This window comes from Antedon bifida, chromosome 2 (assembly GCF_963402885.1).
Source record: "Antedon bifida chromosome 2, ecAntBifi1.1, whole genome shotgun sequence".
In the NCBI taxonomy this organism is placed as follows: Eukaryota; Metazoa; Echinodermata; class Crinoidea; order Comatulida; family Antedonidae; genus Antedon; species Antedon bifida.
Genome location: NC_136227.1, coordinates 8033290 through 8059041, shown reverse-complemented (window position 1 = coordinate 8059041; position 25752 = coordinate 8033290). Strand labels below are relative to the sequence as shown.

At 36.5% G+C, this 25752-nt stretch overlaps 2 protein-coding genes across 2 annotated transcripts; both read left to right on the top strand.

Moving 5' to 3' along the window:
- Nucleotides 1–10641: 10641 nt before the first annotated feature.
- LOC144835401 (CD209 antigen-like protein C) lies at nt 10642–11593 on the top strand. The gene is made up of 3 exons (XM_078690486.1): nt 10642–10734; nt 10931–11173; nt 11322–11593. Exons 2-3 carry the CDS (start codon nt 10948–10950, stop codon nt 11591–11593), a joined length of 498 nt encoding a protein of 165 aa, XP_078546612.1. The 5' UTR covers nt 10642–10734; nt 10931–10947.
- Nucleotides 11594–12942: 1349 nt separating this feature from the next.
- On the top strand, nt 12943–25293 carry LOC144835400 (macrophage mannose receptor 1-like). The gene is made up of 24 exons (XM_078690485.1): nt 12943–13035; nt 13207–13464; nt 14018–14134; nt 14409–14651; nt 14842–15096; nt 15496–15615; nt 16149–16394; nt 16512–16754; nt 16923–17183; nt 17701–17817; nt 17864–18169; nt 18311–18565; nt 19014–19130; nt 19263–19511; nt 19659–19898; nt 20186–20443; nt 20670–20786; nt 21020–21262; nt 21357–21614; nt 21746–21862; nt 22038–22286; nt 22713–22961; nt 23067–23192; nt 24354–25293. Exons 2-24 carry the CDS (start codon nt 13245–13247, stop codon nt 24365–24367), a joined length of 4620 nt encoding a protein of 1539 aa, XP_078546611.1. The 5' UTR covers nt 12943–13035; nt 13207–13244; the 3' UTR covers nt 24368–25293.
- The last annotated feature ends 459 nt before the right edge of the window (nt 25294–25752 follow it).

Below are 25752 nucleotides of genomic sequence, written 5' to 3'. Positions count from 1 at the left end.
TAAGTGTTTATGGCATATACACGTAAGTAAGACAAATGTTTATGTGTATGTATCAATACACCTATCAGAAGATTCACAGAAAGGTTTCAGATGAAATAAGCCAATGGTAACTCTATCTCTTTGATCTGTTTATTTGGTGTTACTAAATTTTGGGTAGAAGAATTAAAAACACTTTCTGAATTGATTAGCATACAACATAAACATTAGGAAACAATCTCATTTTTCCGTGTGTTAACATTTTAAATTAGCACCCTCAACGGTTTGTTGTGGCTCTAAATAACCCACATAATCTGTTCGCCATTTCACTCTATTAATATGTACCATTTTTTGTGATTTCATGTGATACATTATAATGTTAATACAACTGAAATATTATATCTAAATCAATATTATCTTTAATTTCAGGTAGAAGAAACAAAAAGTATAACTTTGACCTTTCACACTTTCTCAATTGAATCGTCACCTGAGTGCTCACGTGACTTTGTGGAAGTACGAGTTTCAGATCTCTACAAAGAATCAAAAAAGTATGTTGAAAATTTAACCAAAGAATCTAATTTTGTCTGCTCATTATCCAAAATTGAACTTCCAATATAAGGCTTGGTTCGCACTGCAACATAATGTATCAAATACACTACTTCTTAAAACCCAATCGATCTTGGAAATTAACACTTCGAAGCAACCCCGATCGATCAATCAATCCAATATATAATAGAAAATCGTGGATTTTAATATTACAATATTCAATTCAATTCAAGTAAACATTTATTTCTTTCAAAATGAAAATAACGATAAAAAACATTTCTTTCAATTTACAAATAAATTATGAGATTAAAACATTTAAAAGAAAGAAGTGTCTTTAAAAAAATGCTAATAAATTTCTTTAAGTTATGAAAGTGGAAAAGTCCCAAAAAGTACAATCAAATGGTAAAACCAAGAGAAACTTGAGTAGGGAAAGCCATAAGTAAAGTTAATAATATTTCTAATATTCGGTTACACAACATAAAAAACACAAAAAGGGTCAAAACAAAGGCGGCTGATCAAACTGTAATGAGTAGAGGTATTTTTTGTTTCTTTTCCTTTTATTATTGAACGTAAGTTGAAATAATATGGCGTTTAAAATTATATGAAAAGCTTTTCTTCGTTGTTAAATTCTTGATGTTGATGTGTAAATTATTATTTCTCGATCTGTAAGGTTATTCTTCCATGATCTATCTATACCCTATACAAGTATTGTATCTATAAAATTCGTATTCGTAAAATCATTTTTTCAGTAAGTTGTGTGGTCATGGACTTCCTGGTGAAGTACACACAGAAAACAATGAGCTTTTATTGTACTTTGAAACAGACGGTAAAATCAATTCTATCGGATTCAATGCCTCATACGTCACCAATGATGATCACCATAGTAAGTTTTAAAATGCCAATATTCTATAAAAAAAAATCAGTAACAAAATACATAGCTTAAGAGAGTAGCAACTGCCTTTGAAAGCCCATTCTTTTACCTGCACATAAAGATAGAAATAAATGTGCACTACAATATACATTATCGTCCCATTTGAAGGACGGGTAAGATGCTTTAGTTTATTGCTTCTTCCCATTTGACAGCGCTGGAAAAAGAGGAAAGTTGGCCGCCTAGAAAACGGTCCACGGCTGATCTTAACACACAACAAAGTCCATGCTTTACCATTACGCCATCTGTCTTCTATTTGGTTAGGGAACACTTTAGCAACCCACTTAATTATCCCAAAGTATCCCAATCCCACATAAATACAGCTTGAAAATACGGGCTTATTTCTTTCTTAAAGATGACACCTCTCATGAATGTTGGCGGGACAGCTGTTACATAGACATGAAGAAGGAAGCAGTATGGAGCGATGCCCAAGAGATGTGTCAACAAATCGATGGACATCTTCCAGAAATTGACAGTTCAGACAACAATGATTTCATTCGGTCCTACGCTTCAGATTGTAACGTTGGACAAAACTTCTGGATTGGATACATGTCTGCTGGATATAGTGAAGATTGGCAGTGGGCTTCTGGCAACCAGACGATTAACTTCACTAGTAGGTTTAATTCAATGTATTTCTCTATACATACAATCTCTAAATTGTATGTTATGTTAGACCAGTCTACATTGGTTTTGTTTGCAAAGTCTAAGTATGCACATGTTCGGAGAAGGTCATGTTACTTGAAGATGTCCATCTGATCATCAGACGACAACAGTGCAAGTCATTTCATCACCAGGTGGATAGCCTCCAGTAAGCACAAGCATCTCCACACAGTTGAAAGTATTTCTTTACAAGCACATTACAGCTACATATTGATATATGATATTTGTTCCATTCCAACTCGACCAAGTATATGTATCCAAAATACATTCTATTCACAAATGTTAAGCTCCTAATTTAACTCTTACATTAATGTGTCTTTGGTAGCGTAAAATCACAATTTTAATATATTCCTTTATTGATAATTAGGCTGGGAGTCTGGATACCCGTATCCTCGTGGTAGTAGTGCGTTGTGTGCCGACGCGTCCGTTTACGGATATTGGAAAAGTGAAAAGTGTTCAACAACCTACTCGGCTGTCATCTGTCAAATACATTCAGAAGGGAGTGGTACGGTACATTATTTTGTTTCTTCTGCTACTTCAATGACCACTACTTGCTAGCACTCTTCTGCTATCACTTGATGTGTCTGCTGCTACTGCCGACACTACAGCGCACTGAAAACACCAACCGCTGCAACACCAATACTACTATTGGTGGATTGCAGCTGCTAGTTTGAAAATATTGTATATTATTAATATCTTTTCATACTTTAGCATTGTGGTCTGACTGGGAGCCTTGGTCAGACTGCACAGTGAGCTGCAGTGGAGGTATACAAAAAAGACACCGCGAATGCACTCAACCAGGGAACTGCCCAGGAAAACTTCTTGACCAGAGAGTGTGTGCCGAAGAACCATGTCCCAGCGCCTACGCCCAAGGAAAACCAGCACTGATGAGTAGTACGCTTGATGACACATCTGGAGCCATGAATGCAGTTGATGGAAATCCTTGGCCTAGAGAAGGAGACGCTAGCTGCAGTATAACGAGTATGTTAAGTTTTTCATACATATTACACTATTGGCTGGTCTGTTCTGAATTACTTGTTTGTCATTGTTTTCTATTTTCATTGAAACAGAAAGAAGTTTGGAACCATGGTGGATGGTAGACCTAGGGAAAACATATATCGTGGAAAATGTCATCATCACTAACAGAGCAGATTGTTGTGGTTTGTATTGAATAATTTTTCATCTGGCAATTGAAATAGTTCTAGGGGTTGATGATGGTGTAATTTGTCTTGTTTGTTGTTTGATTCGAATTAAATCTTAATTGTATCACACTCAACAGGCGAGTACCTTATTGGTGGCGTAATACGGGTTGGAAATACTTTTGAAATACTGAAACGGAATACAAAATGTGGTCCGACAATAAATGAGACAATTGTGACGTCAGACTATCGAATAGACATACAATGCAGCCCGGGAACCATCGGAAGATACGTCAGTGTACAGCTTGAAGATTTAGATGACGCAAAGTTACAAATGTGTGAGGTTGAAGTGTTTACAACTGGTAAGTTTTAAATTATCAAACATTTCGGTGGTCCCGTGTGTCGATCTGAGACTGGTTAAAGCAAATTGCTATTCTGCGCCTGCATTTCTACACATATATCAATTTGGTTGCTATATCAGAAGTAATTTCATCATGGGTGTGAATATGATTGAGCGAATGTATATGCGTGTACGTGCGACGTAATTTGTTACATTATTAGCAATAAAAAAACGAAAAATTCAAATCTGCATTTTAATATCCAATTTCTGAAATTGGAATAGTCGATTGTTCTTAAAAGTTCATATAGAATATATTTATTCTTTTCGTAGGAACACCCATTTCAACACTTACTTGTCCACTTCATGCTGGCGCTTTCACCGATCCTAGCTCTAATGGAATTGAAGTAACCTGGCCTGAAGTAACTGCGTATGATCCGACTGGCCAAGCCATTGGCCCAGTTTTTTGTTCATATGCAGCCGGTTCAAGATTTCCTGTTGGCAAAACCGAAGTAACATGTCAGGTTGATGACCCGATCTCTGGATGGGTGCTGTCGTGTTCCTTTTTCGTCAAAGTTACAGGTACGTTTCTCAATCGGATTGATAGGGTTTTGCGTCTGCTGAAGAAACATTTAGAAAGGCGGGAAAATACAGACAGTAAAAATGCTGATAAATCAAAGTGAATATTAACAAAAACACCAAAATGTGTATTTACTTTTGATCACACAGTATGAAAAAAATTTACCTTCGACATTATTGTCTACTGACTGCCGAAGGATTTACCTGTTCGCCGTAATGTTGACTTGACCTTAGCCAATGACGTCAAAACATTTGTAATTTGAAAAACGGCCCCCATCAAAAAGTTGTATTGCCTCTACACTATATTTACAAACACAGATGAGTCTTTATGTTAATACCAAATGTAATATTTCCCTTCTTTTATGGAATCTAGCATGCATGAATACGTTTGGTGATAGTTGTTATCAAGAGGTCAATGATCGATATGACCAAACAAATGCCGAATATAATTGTCAATCACTTGGTGGCGCTTTAGTCTCTATTAATTCTGCCGAAGAACACGAGTTTGTCAGCATTTTAGTTGGTAAACTATCAGCATGGTCCTGGATTGGGTTCACAGATAAAGAGAATGAAGGCCAGTGGGTGTGGAGTGATGACTCTGAAGGAAATGGCTACACTGGTAGGTAAACTGCATGACGTTTGACATTAATGGCGTTCCATATTGTTCACGTATTTTTACCTAAATCTGTATATACTGTACATTGAGTGTTCAACCAAAATCTAAACATAATATATAAATTTTAATCACTTGTATTTAACAAAATCCGATATGCATTCTGTTGGAAAACTGTCCATGACTAAAATAAAATTCTTTGTAATGTTATTCTAAGATTGGGATGATGGTCAACCTGACAACCAAGGCAGTGACGGCGAAGACTGTGCAGTGATGAAAGACAATGGAAAATACAAAGACCGGTCATGCGCAGAAGAGCATAACCCAGCAATATGCGAAGCACGTAAGTAATACTTTATAACTTACTTTCCATACATTGGTTATTACTATGTACCATCTAAAAAGTTAAGTTGGCTTAGTTACTGTTCGTTGTAAATAAACTTACTGCAGTCGTTAAAACAATCATTACTCATTTATATGACAGCTGCTCGATTCCCGACGATGTCTTGTCCAGACCTCATCTCCAAATTCATTCCAGAAGGAACTGTTGAATCCCGAGTGTCCTGGGAACAGCCAATTGTCTTTGACTTCAATGGAAGACTGTTTGATGTCGAATGCAATCCAGAAGCTGACAGTGTATTTCCAGTGGGTGAATCTAATATCACATGCGTTGCAAGGAGTAGCGATGGCGGTTACATCTCTTGTTTATTTCCAGTAGTTGTTCTTGGTAAGTTACGGTGCGTCACTCAAGTACTTTTGTACTCATTATAACGTAACGTTATAGCTGGTTTCTAAGATTACCATCCCTTTGAAGATAATATCTAGTGTTATGCCAGTGTCATTTTTTGATCAACGCTTTTCAAGCGACTCTAAACATGTGACTAAATGACGGAAGTGTTTGCGCATGCGCCGAGCATGGTAGTTTAATCAATATGAAAGTGTTTTTTTTAAATCTAGAATGTTCTAATCGTCTGGGATTCAGTTGTTATGTTTTCCTGTCTGACAAACGTACGTTCGGTGAGTCTCGAGAGGAATGTCAAAATATTGGAACCGACCTCGCCATCTTAAAATCTAGAGAAGAGATTGAATTTGTTACTTCAAGATTGAGTGTTGATTTACTAGGTGTTACGTCAGCATTCATTGGAATGGATGACACTGACACAGAGGGTAATTGGATCTGGGTAGATGGAGAACATGTTGATGGTGCGGAAATGTGTAAGTGAATCCGCTGAACATTATGTTTTAAATTTAGAAACTATGGTGGTCGGTCAGCAGCAGTTCTCTCTTATAAATAATCAGCACTCTTTAAATGGAAATGGCTAGAGTTTTAATACCTTTATTATGACACGTAGATACAGTAATTAAATAGATTAAAAACACTATCATAAAGTTCATATGTCCAACGAAACACAATAATTCTAACAAGTGTTATTACGTCTTGACAACATAGAATTTCTTTTTCAGTTTGGAAAAGTGGAGAACCAGACAACAAAAACAACCAAGATTGTGGCTTATTGCTTGATGAAGGGTTATGGAGTGATAACTCCTGTACAAGAAATTTTGCTGCAATATGTGAAGGAGGTAACACATACAAGAATAGTATGCATTCAAAATAGGCACGTTCCATACCTATACGATCAGGTTGTCTACAAATGGAGGTTCCTGCAGACTCTAACTCTAAAGTATGGTCATGACCATGACTTTTAAGATTGGTTCCCACTAGAGAGGACGTAGACGCAACGCAAGAGAGTTGACAAATGACAGGTCGAATAATCCATCGCTTGTGATTGGTCAAATCACTTACGTTGCGCTTACGTCTCTAGTGGGAACCAAGCATTAGCGTATTATATCGCTATATTAAAAGTATCTTATTTTAATCTTACAGTTGCAGAATTCCCTATTATCACATGTCCAGGAGCATCGGCTTTTGCCCGAGAAGGCGCATTAACTGCTAAAGTATCATGGGATACTCCAGTAATTAACGATACCATGAGTAGAACATTCGATATCGTCTGTCAACCCAAAACAAATTCAGAATTTCCATTGGGTAACAGCAATGTCACGTGTGTAGCAACCGCAGAAGACGGCGAAACGGCGTCATGTGATTTTATAGCTACTGTTACAGGTTTGAATGTTTTCCAACATAGTTATATATATAACTTATTATTATATTATAAAACAGTTACGGCTCTCTAGTAAAAATAAATTACAATGGTCTTATGAGAGGCCGAAACCGACAACATTTCAAGCGTAAAATGTAGAAGATTCAACAATGAAAAAAAAAGCAATGCATATAATAAATAAACATCTCCTGATTATTATTTTAGCATGTGATAACAGATTGGAATCGAACTGTTATGTCTTTTTAAATGAAAAGAGAACATTTACCGAATCAAAAGAAGCGTGTCAAGCGATTGGAGCAGATCTTCTGGAGATTAACTCCCTCGAAGAGAATTCGTTCGTGATGTCAGAAATGGCAATTGAGATGCTTGGCGTTGATGCAGCTTTTATTGGGATGCAGAGTGATGGCGATGGAGTATGGACATGGACTGATGGCACTTACGTGGATGGCTCATTCACAAGTGAGTAATTGCGTTACGTTGCCTTCGCGTCAGACCAAATGGTAACCTCAACACCAAAGGAATGTGTGTGTAATTGCAGTGAGGGGGTACCCTTTTTACAAGAACTTGAGGGTTTCTAACAGTTTAGATACGCTCTTCAATATCTTGACATATCTAAATAGACAACATCATGAGCCTAACCTTCCGAACCAATCAAGTTATTCCGAGACTAAACAAACAACACAAACATAAATGCATGCCTTTATTTCCAGATTGGAAAACAGGACAACCAGATGGTGACGCCGACCATAACTGTGGTTTGATTCATGACGATGGCGAATGGAGTGAACACGTGTGCTCAAAAGAAATGCGAGCTATCTGCGAAACAAGTAACAAAAATTCTTTAAACTTGGACTTTTTTATGCTGTAATGGTTCTGCAACAATGCACAAGTTAAATAGTCCAATTTTAAGTATTATTTCTTATATTAAATGATATATAGGACTTATTTTTTTCCCTATATAGGCACGTCGTATGCTTTCATGGACTGCCCACGTGACGTTTTAGTTTACGCTGCTCCAAGTGTAAACGGTGCAACTGCATCGTGGGATACACCAAACGTGACTGATCCGAACAACCGGGATATGCAAGTGACGTGTGAACCAAAATCTGGTTCGGAATTTCAAATTGGTCAAACTAAAGTGACGTGTCGAGCAATGTTTAACCAATCAGAGCAAGCGCTGTGCTCATTACACGTGGACGTTGTTGGTAAGATGATAAAAACCAATCACAATTATTCTGATATTTATGAAAATTTAGACGTTTCTGCAGGCCTACTGTAACTAGGTTGTTACAATGGGCTGTTATCACTCAAGTTACTACAGCATCTCCAGAGAGCTGCAGCATAAAATGTAGAAACTCTTCGTCCACTTCAACTATGATAAATGAAAATTAGCAAGACAATACTGGAGCCCAAGAGGATGATATAATCATTTAAGTAACACATAAATGTTACGCTGAATAAGTGTCATATTGGCATATGAATATTGATGAGTATAATATCGTCTAATTTAGCTATTTCATTTATTTAGTTTGCGAGAATGCATTTGAAAATAGTTGCTACAAGTTTAGTCAATCAAAGCAAATATTTGAAGATGCTCGCGACTCTTGCCAAGCAGAAAATGCTGATTTGGCTTCCATAAAATCAGAACCTGAGAGAGATTATATCTCTATCCATCAAAACGACCAATTAGGTTCGTCTGCTTTAATTGGTTTAAATGGTGTGGATAGTTCTTTGAATTGGATTGATGGCTCACCACTGCTACAAGAGGAATTCCAAGGTTTGTTACAAATTTCTAACCTTAAATGACTTTTGAAACTGCATTTAATATCAGACATATTCAATTGTGATTTTTTAAAAAGATTTATGCATTATCACAAAAATCATTTTATTGTTACGATAGATTGGGCGTCGGGCGAACCAAACAGTGACGCTAGTGAAAATTGCGTCACAATGAAAACGAATGGCCAATGGAGAAGCGTGGATTGTAATGCTAAAAATAGAGCTATTTGTGAAGCTGGTATGTGTTTAGTCAATGTATTACTAATTGATATACTAAATTTCTCTTTGATAAGTTAGCAAACCTACTGAACATAATGTCCAGCATTGTCTGAAAATTGTGATAAATTAGCATTATTTCATTTATCAGTTTCATTAAACTACTAAATACAAACATATCGAAGTATTTAATACACATAGTCTTGTATCTCAATGACTTGCGATAGTCAGTTAAACTGTATCTAATGACAGCTGCATAATCAAACACTTTTTTGTAAACTTTTGTCGAAGGACTTTATGGCTTACGTCTCTTATGCCCAAATGACGTCGTCACTCATCTGTCCCCAACTACGGGAATGCCAAACTTCAACTATACATTACCAGAGCTGATAGATCCACAGGAACGAAAGGCACATATTACTTGTGACGTCACTCTTGAGATGCTAGTTGAACTGGGTACTTACAATGTGTCGTGTATGGGTATGCCGGACCAAAGTATCTTAGTGGCAACATGCTCTTACACAATAATAGTAGAAGGCCGTAAGTGTTTACATTATTTCCAATTTCCAATGTTATATGTTCACTATTGGCTCGGGCCAGGGCTGAAGATATTTACAAGCCTAAACACTTTGCTCATTTCTAGGTAATTAGTTTTACATATTTAGCTATGTTTTCAGAATGAAACAAAATAGTCGTCGTACTTTTACAACATCCTTTACTGTTACAACCGGTACCCATGTCATTTTTATAATAGAACCACCACCACCAACAATGACATGTCCTTCGAGAGCAACTGCCTTCGCTAGAGAAGGCACAGTGTCCGCAGAGGTAACTTGGGAAAATCCTACAGTGAACGACACAGTAGGAAGAACTTTTGATGTCGTCTGCGAACCTGAGGCGAACTCGCAATTTCCTCTGGGTAATACAAATGTCACGTGTGTAGGACAAGCAGACGATGGAGTAATGGCATCTTGTAGTTTTTTCGCAACGGTTACAGGTACGATATTACGAAATATTATTATTTTTTTGTAATATTATTGAAGATTTGTATTTGTATTGTATGTTTTCTGAAATGAAGATTCTGAACTTTTAATAAGGCCAAAATGAGTAGGTCCACTTTAACCTAATTTTTTTCAACAAGTGACTATGAAAGTGAATATTATTATTACCAACAAATAGAGTGATTTGTACATGATTCCGTTATACAAAAATGTTTGCTATTGGAAAAATGACCGTAATTGTACGGGGAAGATTTTAAATCTTTTGCCATCTTGGCAAAATGCGGTCTATTAATTCCTAATTTTTCCGAACTTTTTCAGCTTGCGAGAATAGGTTTGGGACAAAGTGTTACGTGTTCATGGATGCCAAGAAAACATTCTTTGATTCAAAAGCTGCATGTCAAGAGATTGGTGCTGAGCTATTGGTCATTGAATCACTCGAGGAGAACGAGTACATAGTCTCCAAACTAGTGTCTGAACTACCTGATTCTGGGTCAATCTACATTGGCATGGATGACATTCTGGCGGAAGGAGACTGGATCTGGAGCAACGGTGAACACGTGGCAGACTCATTTACTCGTAAGAGTTTATGTTTTTTACATAAAAAAGTGTGAAAATGTAAAATTGAGTTTATATTTAACTTTGAGTAGTCTAGTAGTCACGAATCTTCCCTTCATTTTCCAATCTACCTTGGCCAGTAACACACTATGTGTTTAATAACAGATTGGAAATCTGGAGAACCAGACAATTTAAATAACCAAGACTGCGGATTGATATTCAGCGATGGACAGTGGACTGACAATCTTTGTTCAAAAGAACGTACATCCATTTGTGAAACAAGTAAGTGACGAAATCAAAAATATACGGAAGCCGGGCCTATATAGACTCAATAAATATAGGATAACGATCATAATGCGCATGCGCAAATAAAACACTGAAACGATGAAATCAGTGTAACTGAAATTATTATTGTTAAGTATGCGCAATGATCACGATTTAGGTAGACATATACTAACTTTACAAGATATATGAATAGGTACTGAACATGCATTCATGAATTGTCCTGCTGACGTTGAAGTACACATCGATCAAACGGTGACAGGAACTACTGCATCATGGGATGCCCCGGTCGTTACTGATCCAAACAACCGGGAACTACAAGTAGCATGTGAACCAAGTTCTGGATCAGAGTTTCTAACTGGTGTAACATCTGTTAAGTGTAGAGCAATGTACGAACAGTCTGAACAAGCTACATGCTCATTCAATGTTCAAGTTACGGGTACGTTACGTCATTGTTACGCAATGTGACGACATTATTACATAATGATTAGTCTGACTCGTTTACTTTACAGTTGTTTCTTTAGTTTATAAAAGAAAGCAACTACCACAATCAATAAACATGGTTGACAATTTGTTCATTTTTTCAGTTTGTGATATAGCATTCATGTCAAGTTGTTACGAGTTCATAAACTCCAAGCAGACGTTTGAAAAGTCACGTGATCTATGCAGAGTACGTAATGCTGACTTTGTTGCAATAGAATCAGAAGCCGAGAGAGACTTTGTCTCTGTCCATCAAAATGATCAATTTAGTTCGTCTGCTTTAATTGGTCTGAATGATATTGATGTGGAGAACTCGTGGCAATGGATTGATGGTTCACCACTGTTACAAGATGACTTCCAAGGTCTGTTCATGTTGTGAATTGTTTATTCCGAAAGTTCCAATTGTTTATCAAACATTATTCGATTTAATTACAGTTACATCATAATATTATGTACTGCTTTCTGTTTGGGAAAATAGACTGGGCATCAGAAGAACCAAATAACAAAGATCCGGGTGAAGATTGCGTTCTTATGAAAACAAGTGGGCAATGGAAAGATGTTCAATGTGACGCACAGAACAGAGCGATATGTGAATTAGGTAGGAAGCCTACTGTAGCAGTCTTATTTATTTACGCAGGTTGGCTTAATGGCAACAACTAGCCTACCTCTAACTTTGGTGGGTCGAAACAACTTACCCGGGCGATTACATAACTAAGCCTAAGCATGGATGGTCTCATAATTATGGATGGATGGCTTGGTTAGACCTATGTAAGTTGTGACTTCATCTACGCATTGGGGTGGTCAATATTGTCATTATGCTGTAGACCCTAGACTAGATGATTACCAACTTGCAACATTTAAAGAATGTAATGTGGATATGTCATAAGAAAGTAAAAAACTGTTCTATAGCCATCTCTTCTGTGATAGCGATAAATATGAAGAAGGATTTTTACTCGGGTGTTCATTACAAGTACTGGTTATATTCCTGTAAAACCGTCAGAAGATCATTGACCCAACATAATATTCAAATCAAAATATATTTCAACTAATTATTAAACCAAACTAATAGTACTCAATTTATACTACAGAACTCAATATATTGCGGATGTTATGTCCAAGTAACAACAATATACTCATAAGTCAAACTGCATCAGGTGGAATTGTTGAATACGATGATCCTGATCTTATCAACGATCCTCGTGCGCTGGCAGCAACATGTAGCCCTCCTTCTGGAACCTTCTTTCCAATTGGTACAACTAATGTGACGTGTACTGGGACACCGGAACAAAGTATACTTGAAGTTTTTTGTTCATTTGAAGTGACTGTAGAAGGTATGTTCGATCTAGTACTTCCCAAATATCATAACACAATTACGATTATCAACCACGCATCGATAGCGTGATTTTATCATTGGAAACGATCACTTGCATGTCAACTCAAAACCTACTCAACCTCGCTACAAAATATTCATATTTATATATTTTAATCAACATGCTTTAAATTGACTTTAAGACTGAACTAGAGTAAACTAGATACCAATTTGATAACAAAAGTTAAATTCTTTTTTTCCACCCTCAGTGTCCGATACTCCATCAATGACATGCCCTTTAAAGGAAACTGCATTTGCAAGAGAAGGAAAGTCGTCTGCCGAGGTCTCTTGGGATAGCCCAGTAGTAAATGACGTTCTTGGAAGATCGTTTGATATCGTCTGCAGTCACGATATGTATTCAGAGTTCTCATTGGGTGAGACTAATGTCACGTGTGTAGCATCATCAACAGACGGTGCTTCAACGTCTTGTAGTTTTCTAGTAGTTGTGACAGGTAAGTTATGAAATGTATGTATTGTTAATTAAATGTTACTATAGCATTGGCTACGTCGAAACACCCGAACGATCGGGCTAATGTCGTAGAACCTAGGAGACTGCAGTCGGTATATAACGATGAGGCATTTGGATTTTCACCAATATACGCCTATTGATCTTATACTCTTAGCTTGTGACATACGATTCGAGTTCAGCTGTTACGTCTTCATGAAAGAACTGCGAAAGTTTTCGGATTCAAGAGAAGCGTGCCAGGCTATTGGAGCAGATCTTTTGGTGATTGATTCAATCAACGAAAACACATTTATAACGGACAGACTAGCCATTGAGTTTCCAAAGGCAGTTTTTGTATATTTTGGGATGGATGACAAGGCCACTGAAGGCGACTGGAGATGGATCAATGGTGAAAATGTTGGTGATGACTATCTAAGTAAGTTTTAAATAAATATTACGGAGACACCTTGATGACCCAAACAAGTGTTCCTTTAATATGGATGTTCACTATAAAGTATATGGACTGGCCATAGTGTTATAACATAACACATTGCCCTTTAATGGATTTAATTTAGCTTGCAATAATAATAAAACTAAAGAAACCTCAACTAAATACTGTGATTTGGTATTACACCTTTTATAGTTAAGTAATCTAGTCGTCTTCGTGATTTTTCAAATTTTTTTAAACTTCTGTTCTACTAACAGATTATAAAGGTTATTGTCATTTCCTTTTTCGTACTGCAAATTAATGTAATACATCATTACTAGTATCTTACCTTTGTAAGATGGTAGTCCCTTTTCCCCCGGCTAGTGTCTTCTTTTTTTTTGTGCCATCGTATGTTGATGATCGCATCACATCACGTTACCAAATATTTTATTAGTAAATAATTGTAGCAAAAAAAAAACCCTAAAAAAACAAGAAAAACAGTATTCTGTAAGGTTTGATTTAACAATGATTATATAAAATGAAAATATATATTATGTTATAGATTGGAAAGCTGGAGAACCAGATAATGATGATAATCAAGACTGCGGTGTGATCCTTCAAGATGGTCAATGGAGTGATAATCTGTGCAACAGAAATATTGAATCTATCTGTGAGAAAAGTAAGAACAGTTAGCTAGCCAGTACGGATGAAATAGCCTTACGTAATTTAGTTTAGCAACTCTCCCCTCAATTAAATTGTTTAAATGAACGCATCATGTGAACACCAGCTATGAAATGAATTATGTGGTGTATGTATGTATAGCTTGTTGCAAATCGAACGCTCCATATTATTAGATTTGAATTTTGTCTTTATATAATACTTATACGATATTCATAAGTGATGCACAAAATAATACCAATGTTAAATACTTATTTTCGCATTTCTATTTCTAGAAACTACATATGCTTACATGCAATGTCCAAAGCATGTTGCAGTTTATGTTGACAAATTGGTGACTGGTACTACTGCATCATGGGATACACCAGTAGTGAATGATCTTTACAATCGCGAGATGCAAGTGATTTGCGAACCCAGCACTGGTTCGGAGTTTTTGATTGGTCAAACGATAGTGACGTGTAGAGCAACATTTGACGAATCAGAGGAAGCGTTATGTTCATTTAATGTTGATGTCTTCGGTGAGTATTTGTTAAGTAATAAGAAATAAGTAATTATATTTTATAATCAACAACTATTGCGCATGATGTACGAATGCAACCTAAACTTTAAATACAAGATTTAATAGTTTGTACTTTGTACAGCAATACTTTAATTTTTTTTCTCCGGCATGAATGTTACTACACTAGCATTTTTCATCATTTCATTTAGTTTGCGACATATCATTCGAAGCGAGTTGTTACAAATTAATAAGTTCTAAGCAAACGTTCCAACAATCACGAGATCTGTGCAGAGCAGACGATGCTGATTTCGTCACTATAGAGACCGAGAAAGAAAGGGACTTTGTTCTGAACGTTCAATACGAGACGTTTCAATCGTCTGCACTAATCGGATTGAATGACATCGACACTGAGGGGTCATGGACATGGATTGACGGTGGTTCCTTATTGCAAGATCAGTTTCAAGGTGACACATATTGCCTCAGAATTTAATAAGGGGTATATATTGGGTAACAAATGTTAAGGGCCTATTGCAACTGTTGGAGGGCCAAAGCGCGACACCGTTCAAGCTCATTGCGCCTACCCAGCTTATTCGACAAAAGAAGTCTGACGTACTCAAACTTACGTTGGAAATACATATTATGGTATGGTATGCCCTGCCTCTGAGTCTATTTGGAGTTCATTTTCCTGTTGTAGCTAAATAAAAGATGAAATTGAAACTACTCAAACGAGAATTGTTCTCTTTCATTATACTTCTCACTCTTAAAAGCTTTATAAAAATATTTATTTGTTCAAAATTTTATTTTTGTATAAAAACTACGTTTACAAAACCACATTTTTTTCAAATCTGATTTTCTCTTTCAAGACTGGGCATCAGGAGAACCAAATAACAAAGATCCAGGCGAAGATTGCGTTCTTATGAAAACAAGTGGGCAATGGAAAGATGTTCAATGTGACGCACAAAACAGAGCGATATGTGAATTAGGTAGGAAGCCTACGTAGGTTTCAATTATTTTAAAGTTAAACCAATTATTTAAATAAAAAGTCACAAATGTTTCGCAGATCACTATCCAGTCAGCATACTGTATTACTTATAATACAATTTTAATTAGTTGCTTGTGATTTTATTATAACTCGTTTTTCATATTCTTTACCTTCATCGCTATAATGTAGTCAGGTTTCGTTTCAAACGTAATAATCATACGTTTATACATATTCATGAGGCGTCTAACAGTAACAGCTTCCATGTCACCATAATCGGTTAGTTACGTAAAAATAGTCATTAAGAATGAACGATTGCGCCAAATTTCCGGTGCTATTATTTATTCCGATTTCGTCTTCAAATTTTCGTATATTACGTAATACAACAATCATACAATATGCAAGTTCATCATTCGTGGCCATTGTTGGTCAGTTATGCAAGTTAAATAAAGTAATTATAATCATTTCTAATAAAAGTATTAGATATACATAGGCTTCTTTTAGGCCATTTGTGATTTGTTTTCCAAATTCTTTCAGAGATGTCAAACCTACGTTTGCAATGTCCGAGTGATATACAGGAACAAGTTAGTCAAAGCAAATCGGGAAAGATTGTCTATTATAGTGATCCTCAATTAGTAGATTCAGAGAAAAGAGATCTATCAATAGATTGTACCACTCCATCTGGAATGACATTTGACATCGGTGTGACAAATGTGACGTGTGGTGCTGTCCCGGCTGGCAGCATTATTACTGTGTTTTGTTCTTTTTCGGTTACGATAGAAGGCAAGTGATTTCTTAAAAACAATGATAATAAACATTTTTTAATACATTTTATAGAAGATTATAAATATTATATATCAGAAAGTGTGATTAATAATATAAAATGATCTTTCGTTAAAGTTGAGTATATTCCAACAATCACGTGTCCAGAAAGAGCAACTGCTTTTGCCAGAGAAGGAACCTCGTCTGCAGCAGTCGTTTGGGAATCTCCAATAATCGATGACGCAAATGGCAAAAGTTTTGACATCGTCTGCGACCAGGAGGCGAATTCACAATTCCAATTAATGGAAACGAACGTCACGTGTACAGCAACATTTGAAGATGGTTTAACGATAGCATGCAGTTTTCCCGTTATAGTAACAGGTAAAAACTTTTATCATTCAGTAACAACAGTCTACAGTATTTCTATGTTAAATCAATGAAATCGTAAAATACAGTACTGTATAATATACCACACCATGCCGTACGGTACTAATTTTAGGCCTATAAGAACCCATCATGCTATTTTATTTTCATATTGATTTGTTGTAGCATGCGATATTAGGCTAGAGTTCAGCTGTTACGTGTTTGTGACGTCAAAGATGACGTTTGCCAGAGCCAGAACAGGATGTCAAGACATTGGAGCTGACCTCCTTGTTATTGACTCTGTAGAGGAGAACTCTTTTATCACATCTAGAATGACTGATGAGGTGCCAGATGCCAATATGGTATACATTGGAATGGACGATAGAGACGTTGAAGGTGTTTGGAAATGGATTCATGGCGATATTGTTGGAGAGGATGCGTTTAAAAGTATATGAAAATTTGTGTTTTCTTATTAATTAGGCCTTTTAGGGATACAGCAAACTTGACCTAACTTATGATTGCAAATTCGAGTCTGTCTAAGTTACTGGAGGCTGTCACTTTCCATCTGCAGGATCACATGGCAACAAATACTATTATTTGATTCGCTTAGTTGACAAACCTCCGCGAATGAGTTTTTCAAATGGTCCACGTTTCAACTTCTGCAAATTTGCTTTCTACAGTTTGCCAAGTGTGTTAACTTGTCTACACTAGCAAACTTTGGAAAACTTATCTTGCCTAGTGTATGTACTTGTACTAGGCAAAGAATTTCAGTTTACGCGCACAAACCTTTGAGTATTAGTAAGTTTTAGGAACTGTTTGTCTTAAAATTTAGGTAAACCCATGAGATTGAGAGAGACAATTCCAACTCGTTAAAGCCAGTGAGAGCATCAAAAGATGTCTACTTATTCCTGTGTATTGCACTACTATTAAATACTGATAAAAATATTTGCTTTTCCGTCAACAGATTGGAAGGAAGGAGAACCAGATAATCTGAACGACCAAGATTGTGGGTTAATTTTTGATGATGGTTTATGGACAGATAATCTGTGCAGCAGAGATTTTCCATCTATTTGTGAAAAAAGTAAGATATATAGATCTATCATTCTAATTTATACAATTTTAAACAATAAATCGACCAAAGGCTACAATAGTACAGATATATTTGAAAGTTGGAATGTTTTCCTATTTAGATACTATGTACGCATATATGGATTGTCCAGGCGACATCAGGATCGAAATAGATTCGAGCGTTACCGGTGCAGCTGCATCATGGGATACACCAGTCCTTGTTGATCCGAATAATCGTGAAATGACGGTAAAATGCGAACCGAGTTCTGGATCAGATTTTCTACTTGGTGTTACATCAGTGACTTGCAGAGCTCTTTACGAGGACTCAGAGCAAGCAATATGTTCATTCAATGTGGAAATTATTGGTAAGTTACGAATACCTGCCATGAAACGTCATATTCGTGTACAATATCCACACAATACTTTAGGCACAGATATTACCATGTGACAAGATCCCAAAAGTGTAAACGATAAAACAGAATCAAATATATGTTGTGTTGTTTCAGTTTGTGAAACCACGTTTGAAGGAAGTTGCTATAAGTTCATGACCTCTAAAAAGACCTTTCAAGATTCACGTGACCTGTGCAAGGCGGAAAATGCGGACCTTGTAAGCATAGAAACAGAAGCTGAAAGAGACTACATCTCTCTTCTTCAGAACGAATACCTTGGGTCATCCGCATTAATTGGACTGAACGACATCGATCAAGAAGGGACGTGGCAGTGGATAGACGGTTTAACATTCCACCAAGATGATTTCCAAGGTTTGTTCTGCACACAACTTATTTAATTAATTTTTAGATTCTTCATTTAGTAGTAAATGCTTTCATTAAATTTGCATTCAAACTGAAAAAAAAAATGATTATGATTATGATACCTGGAATGTGTAGCCTTAGCAAAATTAGACTAGTCCAATCTACGGGGCACCGTCTGACATACTACTATTTCTTGTAAACAACATAGCATAGTTTGACCTTTTTTTTGGGCAAATAATTGTTTGGCTTTTACAAACTATTGTCTTTTCTTTCAAGACAAAGAATGTTTCTATTGTTTTAAACTATAGACGAAACCATCATCTGTCTTTCGCAAACAAAGCTCAGTCTGTATTTACAAATCATAGTATACTGTAGTGTGTGGGATCGTACAATTCATTTACTCATATTAACAAGATGTGTGCAGAAGCTACAAAGTGATACACTTTTATTCTTGTAGACTGGGCCTCTGGGGAACCAAACGGAGATTCAGGTGAAAACTGCGTCACAATGAAAACGAGTGGCCAATGGAAAGATGTCAGCTGTGACATACAGAACAGAGTTATCTGTGAATTGGGTATGACGGCACAATGTTAACATCTCACACAAACATATTCAAATAAACTAGATTGTATTAGGTAGGCTGCATAATGAAATGGATGATCTTTTTACGGGAAATAAAAAGAATCTAATTTCCTGTTCATTATAGATATTCCAAAACTGCAATTGTCCTGTCCAGACGACCTAACAAAACTAATCAGCGAAAGTGAGACTGTTGGTTTAGTAGATTACAGTACACCAGTGTTGGTAGATCCAGATCAGCAACGCGAGGTGACGATAACGTGTGAACAAGAATCAGGAACAGAATTTCCACTTGGTTCTTCCATTGTCACGTGCGGGGGTGTTCCAGAAAGCAGTATACTTACGGCTTACTGTTCTTTTACGGTCACGGTGGAAGGTAAGTTTTCAAGAAGATATGAAACAGGCTAAGATATAAATAATTATTAAAATACAGACATTTTAAGTAGCTACAAATAAATAATTTACTATTTATTATGAACAGTACAATTGGTAACATTCTAATAAAACATCTTTTCCTTACTAGTTGCACCAACGCCTATTTTAGTATGTCCAACGAATGCTGCCGCTTTTGCCAGAGAAGGAACATCGTCTGCAAAAGTTGTTTGGGAATCTCCAGTGGTGGATGATATCCTCGAGCGAGAATTTGACATCGCCTGCGATCCTGCCGTAAATTCAGAGTTTCCATTGGGAGACAGCACTGTAGAGTGTGTAGCAACTAGAGATGGCACTCAAGTTTCTTGCAGCTTTCCAGTAACTGTGACAGGTAAACTGGTATTACTGTATATAAAGCAACAAACCATGTTGTATTACTTTAAGCAAACAAATAAGTAGACAACACAATAGAAGCAGAGTGCTGAAGAGGGTCAAGCAGAAAAACCACTATCACCGGGAATGGTGTGACCCCCCAATTCCACTGTGTCACAAATAGCTTTTTCAATATGTGCATTATAGCAAGCTAGCTTAACCGTTACCACACTCGAAGATAAGTTCTCTGCCACATTTAAAACGTATTTGGTCAATAACCTTGTTTCTATTTTATACTCAATTCAGCGTGTGATAACCGGTTCCAATTCAACTGTTACGTTTTCATTAACGAAAAGAGGACGTTTTCTGAGTCGAGATCAGCATGTCAGGAGATCGGAGCTGATCTATTGGTGATTGAGACAATGGAAGAGAACGAGTACATCACCAGTGAAATTGAGACGGAGATGCCAGGCGTGGTATCGATGCTAATTGGAATGGAAGATAGCGAAGTTGAAGGAGACTGGGTTTGGATAAATGGAGATCGACTCGCCAACAGTTTTACATGTGACTAAAATAGATTTGCTTTAAAACACACTTACTGTTCTAAAACTGTTATCAAAATAACCCACTGCTTCCATCGTTACTCATTGTTGAATTCTAGGCTATTTAGAACGGCAACGCTGTTAGTTGGCCTATTGGACTCCGACAGTCCGCCGCCGCCAGTTTTTAAACGAGATATTAAATCATTTGAAATGATTGCATAATTTTACTTTTACTACTTATTTGATAGATTGGAAGGAAGGAGAACCAGACAACTCTAACAACCAAGATTGTGGATTTATCCTCAGTGATGGTCAATGGAGTGACAACCTTTGCACACGTGACTCGGAAGCTATCTGTGAAGCAAGTAGGTTGAGATATCTAATAGATACTATTTTACTTCTATTTCTATAAAACGCAATTCCGTTACACCTGAAACATGTGTGGCTGCAACGTGACATTCTATGGCACGCCAACGGTGACGAACCGAACAAAGGAGTGCAACAGCGTGATATGATATAAAAAGCTGTTGACAGCATTACAACAATTGCTATCCTAAGCCATACGTTAAACGTTTGTATTTTTGACGATTGTTTACAGGTACTACATATGCGTACTTGACATGTTCAGGTGACATTGTCATCCACACAGACCCACGAGTAAATGGCGCTACTGCATCATGGGACACGCCAGTAGCTACTGATCCAAACAATCGCGAAATGGAAGTCACGTGTGAGCCTAGATCTGGATCGGAGTTTTTAACTGGTGAAACATACGTCACATGCAGAGCCACATTTGACGAATCAGAGCAAGCCACGTGTTCATTTAGCGTTAGCATTGTTGGTAAGTTATAAATACCGGTTACGGATCACCAAGTTCAATGAGCACATTTTAATAGAAACATCATTATTGGTATTTCTTCTTTCAAACTGTTCAGCTTGCGAAACAGCCTTCGAATTTAGTTGCTACAACTTCATAACTACCAAGCAAGTTTTTGAATCATCACGTGATTCGTGTATGGCAGAAAACGCCGATTTGATATCCATAGACTCAGAGGCAGAAAGGGACCACGTCACAGTCCTTCAAAACGATTTGCTAGGTTCATCTGCATTTATCGGTCTAAATGACATCGACATGGAGAACGCGTGGAAGTGGATTGCTGATGATACAATATTGACAGAAATCGGCTTCCAAGGTAAGTTCCATTTCGTTACACCAAGTAGGCCTATAAATCGCTAACAAGTTGTGCAGATTATTTTAGTTTTTTCTCTCCAATCACAAGTTTCCAATGCTTCTTTAATAACGTCTTTCTGTTCCTAAACAAAGACTGGGCATCTGGAGAACCAAACGGAGATTCAGATGAAAATTGCGTAACAATGAAAACGAGTGGCCAATGGAAAGATGTCAGCTGTGATTCTAAAAACAGGGCGATTTGTGAACTTGGTAAGTGGTTATAATAAATCTAAAATTTAAATAAATTCATATAAAGATTATCAGCATGCAATATCGTGCCAAAGACTGCGAGGACACAGTGTCTCAAACGATAAAGTATTAAATCTGCTGAAACATTTTTATCGTTGTACATTTTTGACTGACTGGATATTGTTTTTGCTTACAGAAGTATACCCTTTGAGATTATCTTGCACGGCGGACATCACCACAATAATCAAGCAAGGCAGCTTCGGCAAAATTGTTACTTATAGTATACCACAGCTGGTGGATCCAATCTTTGAGAGGCATGCAGCAGTAACTTGCAACTATCCACCAGGAGCAGTGTTTCCAATTGGAACGACAGTTGTGACGTGTGAAGGGGTACTGGTTGAAAGTTTACTAACGGCATCGTGTTCTTTCTCTGTAACGGTAGAAGGTCCGTATACTATTACCCACCAGTGTGGATCATACTTTAAATGTTAAGGAATCGTATAAAATGTTTAGTTGTACTGCCCATCAGGTTTAGTTAGAATTTAAAGATTGGTTCCCACTATGTCGCAAAGTAATGACGTAAGCGCAACGATTTAACCAATCACGTGATCTACGTACGTCCTTGCATTGCGTTGCTAGTGGGACCAAAGCTTTATAAAGATATCTAACCAGAGAGTGATCAGTACAAATGATTTGATCTACATTTAAATCATGGACAAACGTGTACGTAATTATGTTCATTTTTACGGTCGACTATATTGGTCAGTCTTACTTCAAGTCTCTCAGTAGGTTTTTTTTTTTAACGTAATACCATATCCATTAAGGCGTAACATCTTTTGTAAAACATTGTTACTGTTTTTTTTAAATTTAGAGTGCGAGATCGGATACCTGAACAGTTGCTACATTTACATATCAACCAAAAATACATTTGAAGAGCAGGCATCTAAATGTCAAGAGATAGGAGGTTCACTAGTAGACATTCACAGCCAGGAAGAAAACGATTTTCTCTCTGTTAACTTTGCGAGCATAATGGAAAACGACAAAGCGTATGCAGGCTTGCGATACACGCCAGAAAATGGTTGGAAATGGCAAGATGGACGGGGTATTGCAGACTATGAATGTAAGAAAACTGAAATCCACTCTTCCTTTGTTACACACAGTCTAATAGGCCTACACTTTAAAGTGAGCCTAGCTGCATGAATAAAAATCACAATTGTTATTTCAGATTGGGACAGTTCACAACCTCGAAAATATAAAGACGGAGAAGCCTGTCTATCATTGAGACCTGAGAATGGAAAATGGGTGGACCAGTACTGCACGACGACCAAGCTACCGACTATATGTGAAATAGGTACGGGCTAAGTATTAGTCCGAGACGGTAGTCGTACCGTGGCTTATTAGGTCTCCATCAAAGTAAAGACCTTCTTTTCAACTTTCCAGTTTGCACACTGATGATGCAGAAGGAAAGCTGAACACAACAACTCATTTTACATCAAGTGATCACAATAATCACCAAAATTTATAATATTCTAATATATTAAATTTTACGATTAATGTATAGAGATAGCCTAATGTTATGTTAGCAACAGTATGTGTGTAACCAATAAGAACCCAAGTCACAATCAATAGTAATAATGCCATAGTTGTTAAAATGGATACATTTACTAGGCCTACTTACCAACAATTCGATGACCGCTGATATAACCCATTGTGCTGGTACGGTAGCTCTTTCGGTGTCGCAAAACCTCTTTATATTACAGATAGTAGGCTTAACCTGCAACACCACATTAACCTCCTGCGCAGTGCCTATATCTAATTTAACTGAATAACAAACATGGCGTAAACATTGCTAATATTAATGAACAGGTGTTTCGCGCGCAATTTTTCAGACAATATCTTTTAATAGCATACTGTGCTTTCTAAGAAAACTGTGCACACGTGTTATGTATATCGTTCGTAATCGTGATCACAATGATGCAAAACTGTATTTCAGCTAAAGCTTCGCGTTGGCGGCGGTAGTTCATAGATGTATTTTTTGTTTAGGTTTCTGGAATAATGAAATAACCCGGCTAGCGATATTATCGTTTTGATTAATTCAAGATAAAGTAGTTTATAAAGTGCTTAAAGTGAAAAGCGAGGCTTTATTTACAAAACATGGTCATCTTATGTTAATGATAAATTAGGAAAATTGCTTAGGTTAGGAAAATTGCTTAGGTTAGGTTTGAAAACCTAATACATTAATGATTATTGACTTTTTGCTGCTAAACATGTTTGATAAAGCTTACCTTTATCTAAGGCAATTTAAACAGTTTTACAATTAATTTATTTTGAACCTTATTCAATCCACCAAACGATGGATTGAAAGGCGCGCCGACATTTTAGTGAATGTATGAAATCAACACAACTATTCAATTAAAATATATATAAGAATGTGAAACATATCAAAGATAAAAACAAGTTAACTTCAATCATAATGTAGCAATTCAAATAGGCCTACTTGTTTTTTTTTCAGATATTGGCGGGTAAATATCTACATAGTCTGTCAGCGTGCTTGAGGAATCACCGAGAGACTCAAGCTGATTGGTCTACTTTTGTTATGTACTTCGTGACGTCACAAGCAGTAGTTTGACGCATCTGTAGACATTAAAGCTTAGTTCTCACTAGAGACACAATGCATGGACGTAAGCGAGTTGACCAATGACAGACGAGAGTTCCAATAATCCATCGCTCGTGATTGGCCAAATCACTTACGTTGCGCTTGCGTCTCTAGTGTGAACCAAGCATTATAGACAGTACAACAATTCATTAAATCAAAAATATATATATCACTGTTGTTTATTTAAAAAGAACCAACGTACGCACCCTAGGAAACTGCATATACCGAACTTACTTATATACAGAACTATCATTGGTGTATGTGTAACATGTGACCTTACGCAGACTAACACAATTGAACCAATGATAAACGAAGACTGGTTTTAAAAACTATTTCATGTTATTTAGATTTAAACTTAATTATTCTTAAGTATATACATGTTTACTAATTAAAATAATGTTAGTATATTTTTGTAGTTTCTACTAATGTTTGTATTGCGTACTGATTACTGTATAATTATTATTATTATACTGTCTTATTCTATTTCATAAGTTATCCCCTTCCTTATGGGGCGCCATGAGCAGCAAAAGAGTATGTGCGTTAAAAATACATTTTACAGCCCAGACACTTGTTTTATTACACTTACACCTTTGCTGCTTATGGCACCTCATACTTCCTCACATTCCAATTTCTATTAAAGGTGAAACATATTTCCGGTTACTAATGTTACACACACTTGAATACATGAATGTATGTATGCAATGTTTTTACATCATGATTTCTGGGACTATAATCTAGAGTATAGCTACGAACAGGAGTTTGGTATCTTTTGGTGGAGTGGAGCAACTATTCTGATCGTATACAAAATCTACGATTTATTTAAAACATATAAAAACTATTAGAGGTTTGTAAGTTTGAATATTTCCCATAGAGATATTAAAAACACAGAGGGAATTATGAATATAATAATATGAATACAATTTATAAATATTTTGAATATAATTGATGAATACCATATGATATAAGATAGTATTAGAGTTTAGAATGAATTAAGTAAAATGAATTAAATAGTTAGTACAAGTTATACTAACATTATACCGATGTATGTATCAAGATGCTGTTTGTTAACGCCTGGTTCACACTAGAACACAACGAACGTAAGAGCAACGCAAATAATTTGACCAATCACAATTGGATTTATGATGATCCATAGCGTCGTGATTGGTCAAATTACTTGCGTTGCGTACTAGTGGAAACCAAGCATAATAGTTAAATGCATTATAATGTTTAAAGTTACAGCATGGTTATAACATAA